The sequence below is a fragment of the Haliaeetus leucocephalus genome, unplaced genomic scaffold (assembly GCF_000737465.1).
Source record: "Haliaeetus leucocephalus isolate CR32 unplaced genomic scaffold, Haliaeetus_leucocephalus-4.0 Scaffold218, whole genome shotgun sequence".
Classification (NCBI taxonomy): domain Eukaryota; kingdom Metazoa; phylum Chordata; class Aves; order Accipitriformes; family Accipitridae; genus Haliaeetus; species Haliaeetus leucocephalus.
Window position 1 is genome coordinate 512,014 of NW_010972654.1, and position 4,730 is coordinate 516,743.

The following is a 4,730-nucleotide window of genomic DNA, read 5'->3' on the forward strand; positions in this document are numbered from 1 at the left end:
GGGGGGTGCATGGGGGGCCCGGGGAGGGGGGGGGGGCTGGCTGGGTCGCTGGGCAGCCCCGGGCAAGGGGTGCCCGTGGGGCCAGCCCCCTCCCTGTGCCGTTGGGGACCCCATCTACCCGCTTCCCCCCCCCGCCAGCAGCCCAGGCTCAGCAGCCCCTAGCCCCCGCCATGGGGCTGCTGTCGGACCCCCACTGCCGGCGGGCGCTCTCCCGCCTCGTCCTGCGCCTCAACACCCCGCTCTGGTGAGTGCCAAGGGGGGTCAGGGGGGCTACCCCGGGGCTGGGGTACCTCCTGGCACCCGCTGCCAGGGGGTGACCCCCTCCCTGACACCCCTTCTCCTCTCCCGCAGCACCCTGAGCTATGTGGCGGGGTTGGGCTGGTTTCTGGCCTTGGCCTTCCAGCCCCTTGCCCCCCGCACCTACATGTCGGAGAATGCCATGGGCTCCACCATGGTGGAGGAGCAGTTCCTCTTTGGTGAGAGGGCCCTCTCCTACGCCCGGGAGTTTGCCGGCCACAAGAAGAAAGCGGGGTGAGAGCAAGGGACTTGGGGGTATCGCTCATTTAGGGGGTGACCCCCAGGGATTTTGAGGGAGGGGGGTCCATCCCACCTCTCCCGCTCCACAGGGGCATGCCGGTGGCCTGGCTGGAGAAGACCATGTGGAACCTGGGGCTGGAGGTGCACAGGCAGCCCTTCTCCCGCACGCTGCCCTTCCCCGATGAGACCCGAGAGCGATACGTATGTACCGGCCTCGCAGTCCCCCCTACCCCGGCTCGGCCCGCCCCCTCCCCGAGCCCCCTCTTTCTCTCGGCAGATGGTGAAGGGCACGAATGTCTATGGGATCCTGCGGGCGCCGCGTGCTGCCAGCACCGAGTCGCTGGTGCTGAGTGTGCCCTGCAGCGAGGGGCCCCACAACAACCAGGCTGTGGGGCTGATGCTGGCCCTCGCCTCCTACTTCCGAGGTAAGGCCCCAGCGCAGGGGGCTCGGCAGCCCCTCCTGCAGCCTGGCACTGTCTCGGGGGGCTGTGGATCGATGCCTGGTGGGGGCTGGAGGGTCTCCTGGGGTGCTGAGCATCCCCATCCCTGGGCAGGTCCCTGCCCAGTGGGGATGCAAGGGGTGGGAGTGCTGGGTACCCACCTGCCACAGTCCCGGGGGGCCCCGGCTTTTCTGGAGGGCAGCACAGGCAGCAGGTCCTGCCAGGGCTGTGCCAGGGTTTGCCGGGGCAGGGACTGGGCTTTGCCAGGGTAGGGACCAGGCTTTGCTGGGACTGTGCTGGGCTTTGCCAAGGCAGGGACTGGGCTTTGCTGGGACTGTGCCAGGCTTTGCTGGGGCAGCAACCATGCTGCTGCAGCCACTCTGTTGCCTTCAGGCCAGATCTACTGGGCGAAGGACATCATCTTCCTGGTGAATGAGCACGACCTGCTGGGCATGGAGGCCTGGCTGGAGGCTTACCATGACGTCAACATCACTGGTGAGGCTTTGGCTCGGGGCGGGGAGGGCGCTGTGGTTGTTCCCCAGCCGTGCTGGCGTGCCGAGGGGCCGGCGGCGGTGCTGATGTGGTGCGGTGCCTGCAGAGGTGCAGTCCTCGGGGACGCTGGGCCGGGCAGGGGCCATCCAGGCGGCCATCTCACTGGAGCTGAGCAGTGACGTGGTCACCAGCTTCGACGTGGCAGTAGAGGGGCTGAATGGGCAGCTGCCCAACCTTGACCTCCTCAACCTTTTCCACGCCTTCTGCCAGAAGAACGGGCTGCTCTGCACCATCCAGGGAAAGGTGAGCCTGGCCAGGGCCGAACCCGGCCCACAGCAACCTCCTGGGACACATGGCCCCCAGCCTGGCCTCGGGGCAAGCTGCTGTCCCACAGGACCAGGATTTCACAGGTGGCCAAGAAGGCCAAGAGCATTTTGGCTTGTGTCAGAAATCGTGTGGCCAGCAGGACTAGAGAAGTGATTGTCCCCCTGTACTGGGCACTGGTGAGGCCGCACCTCGAACACTGTGTTCAGTTTTGGGCCCCTCACTACAGGAAAGATATTGAGGTGCTGGAACATGTCCAGAGAAGGGTAACGAAGCTGGTGAAGGATCTAGAGAACAATACTTCTGAGGAGCGGCTGAGGGAGCTGGGGGTGTTCAGCCTGGAGAAAAGGAGGCCGACGGGAGACCTTATTGCTCTCTACAACTACCTGAAAGGAGATTGTAGCGAGGTGGGGTTCGGTCTCTTCTCCCGAGTAACTAGTGATGGGACAAGAGGAAACGGCCTGAAGTTGTGCCAGGGGAGGTTTAGATTAGATATTAGGAACAATTTCTTCACTGAAAGGGTTGTCAACCACTGGAACAGGCTGCCCAGGGAAGTGGTGGAGTCACCATCCCCCCGGGTATTCAAAAGACACACAGAGGTGGCGATTCAGGACATGGTTTAGTGGTGGACTTGACAGTGTTGGGTTCATGGTTGGACTAGAGGATCTCGAGGGTCTTTTCCAATTTCAATGACTCTGTGATTCCGTGACCCGACGGGATGGGCTCTCTCCCCACAGCTGCAGCGCTCGGACTGGGACTCGCTGCCCGCCTATGCCCACAGCCTGCAGACGCTGCTGCTGATGGTGCTGGCCCAGGCCTCGGGGCGGCCCCGCGGTGACCACGGCCTCTTCCTCCGCTACCACATCGAGGCCATCACCCTCCGCGGCATCAATAGTTTCCGCCAGTACAAGTACGACATGACCACCGTCGGCAAGTAAGTGGGGGGCCGGCGGGGGCAGGAGGGGGCGGGGAAGGTGCAGCCTTCCCCCTCTCTTTGCCATGTGCGGTCCCCGCAGGACGCTGGAGGGGATGTTTCGGAAACTCAACAACCTGCTGGAGCGGCTGCACCAGTCCTATTTCTTCTACCTCCTGCCCTCCCTGTCCCGCTTCGTCTCCATCGGCGTCTACATGCCAGCCTTCGGCTTCCTCATCCTCGTCCTGGTCCTCAAGATATCCTTTCGGGCAGGGGGGTGGGGGGGCTGGGAGGTGGGCAAGGGGCGGCCAAACCCGCTCCGCTCCTTTCCCTGACCCTCCCTACGCCCTGGACCTCTGGATGAAGCTGAGCAAGTGCGAGACGGGCAGCGCCGAGCGGCTCTGGGATGGCGACCACGCGACAGGGGAGGTCAGGGCCCTTCCCCTCCCCACGGCCCCCCCACCGCCCACTCCCGCCATCCTCACCCCTGCCTTTCCGCAGGAGTCCCGTCCCGGTTTACTGGTGCTGGTGCCGCCGCTGCTCATCTGCCACGCCGCCGGCCTCGCTCTGTACTTCTTGCCGGTGCTGGGCCAGCATGTAGCCACCCAGCACTTCCCTGTCTCCGAGTCGGAGGCCGTGGTGCTCACCGTCATCGCCATCTACGTGGCCGGCATGGCCCTACCCCACAACACCCACAGGTGCCGGGGGAGGGAGGGGGGGTGTCCATGGGGTGCCATCGCCCCATGACCGTGGGGGGCTGAGCGTGTCCCCCCTCGTCCCCGCAGGGTGCTGGCAGGCGGCGGCAGCGACCGGAGCTGGATGACGCTGAAGCTGCTCGCGCTGCTGTACCTGGCCGTCCAGCTGGGCTGCCTCGCCCTCCTCAACTTCTCCCTCGGCTTCCTCCTGGCCGCCACCATGGTGCCCGCCGCCGCCGCCGTCCGGCCCACTGGTCCCAAGTGAGTGAACGCCGCGGGGGGCCGGGACCCCCTCTCCGATGGTGGGGCGGGGGGAGATGCCGGGGGGGGTGGCGAGGAGGGAGGCGGGGGAGGTGTCTCTGCCCAGTCCCTGCGGCGGCTGACCGTGCCCCTCGCCAGCAGGGTGCTGCTGGCGGCGTTGCTGGTGCTGGCCACGCCGGCCGTCACGTTGCTGCTGGGCATCTTCCTGCAGCGGGAGCTGGTGGAGGCGCCGGCAGCGGCAGCGGAGGGCTGGCAGCTCTTCCTGGCGGCCGTGGCCGAGGGGCTGCTCCAACATCACCTCTACGGCTCCCTCCTCTTCCCCTTCCTCGCCCTCTGCGTCTATCCCTGCTGGCTGCTGCTCTGGAACGTTCTCTTCTGGAAGTGAGGGGCTCCCCCCCTGCGGCCCCCCGGATGTGGACGGACACACGGACGGACAGGGGGGCTGGCGGGGGTGACGTCCCCATTTCCAGGGGACAGGGACGCTGGCCCCGGCTGAGCCCCCCCGGGGTGGCAGCGGGTCCTGCCCTGGAGGGGGGGGTGCTGCCAGTGGGGACCCCCCCCCGTTCGAGGCAGGGCGGGGGGCTGCGGTGCTCGGTCTGTATCGGGGGGGCGGGCTGCACGGTGCAATAAAGACGGAGCCGGGACGGGAGCGGAGCCGGTCTGTTGAGAGGGGGGGTGGGGGGGGGTAGAATGTGAAATTGTGGGAGCGGGTGTATGACGTCGCTTCCGCTGGCGGGTGACGTCAGGGCGCGGACGCCACATCCGGGGCGGTCCGGTCCAGCGTCCCCCTCGACCTCGGCGGGCGCGGTGGCCGCCGGGAAGAACGGGACGGCGATGGCGGCGGTCACGGCGGTGCGGAGCCTCCCGCTGCGGCCCTACGGCCGCCTCCTCCTGCCGCGGGTCCGGACGGCGCCCGCCCCGGTGAGCCCCGGGTCCGCGAAGGTCACCGGGAGGGGAACGGGGGGCCCCGACTCCCTGCCCGGTGTCCCCGGTCCCTGACGGCTGTACCCCCTCTTCCCCGTTTCTCCCCAGGCCGCCATGTCGTCCTTCGGCGGCCGCTGGCGCGGG

At 67.4% G+C, this 4,730-nt stretch overlaps 2 protein-coding genes across 3 annotated transcripts in view; both read left to right on the forward strand.

The window, feature by feature from the left end:
- GPAA1 (glycosylphosphatidylinositol anchor attachment 1) overlaps positions 1 to 4,104 on the forward strand; it is a 4,161-nt gene extending 57 nt beyond the window's left edge. The window contains exons 2-13 of one of the 2 annotated variants that reach the window (XM_010566796.1): positions 139 to 244; positions 352 to 531; positions 627 to 738; positions 815 to 962; positions 1,371 to 1,472; positions 1,576 to 1,772; positions 2,531 to 2,727; positions 2,810 to 2,963; positions 3,052 to 3,135; positions 3,208 to 3,404; positions 3,492 to 3,662; positions 3,804 to 4,104. In XM_010566796.1, coding sequence (XP_010565098.1) covers positions 171 to 244; positions 352 to 531; positions 627 to 738; positions 815 to 962; positions 1,371 to 1,472; positions 1,576 to 1,772; positions 2,531 to 2,727; positions 2,810 to 2,963; positions 3,052 to 3,135; positions 3,208 to 3,404; positions 3,492 to 3,662; positions 3,804 to 4,047 — 1,860 coding nt within the window. In that variant the 5' untranslated portion in view covers positions 139 to 170 and the 3' untranslated portion in view covers positions 4,048 to 4,104. Of the gene's footprint in view, positions 1 to 138; positions 245 to 351; positions 532 to 626; positions 739 to 814; positions 963 to 1,370; positions 1,473 to 1,575; positions 1,773 to 2,530; positions 2,728 to 2,809; positions 2,964 to 3,051; positions 3,405 to 3,491; positions 3,663 to 3,803 lie in introns of both variants that reach the window. The other variant, XM_010566795.1, reaches the window with a different exon arrangement.
- Positions 4,105 to 4,376: 272 nt separating this feature from the next.
- Positions 4,377 to 4,730, forward strand: part of LOC104831322 (cytochrome c1, heme protein, mitochondrial) — a 1,785-nt gene continuing 1,431 nt past the window's right edge. Inside the window, exon 1 of the mRNA XM_010566821.1 lies at positions 4,377 to 4,583. Coding sequence (XP_010565123.1) covers positions 4,377 to 4,583 — 207 coding nt within the window. The remainder of the gene's footprint in view (positions 4,584 to 4,730) is intronic.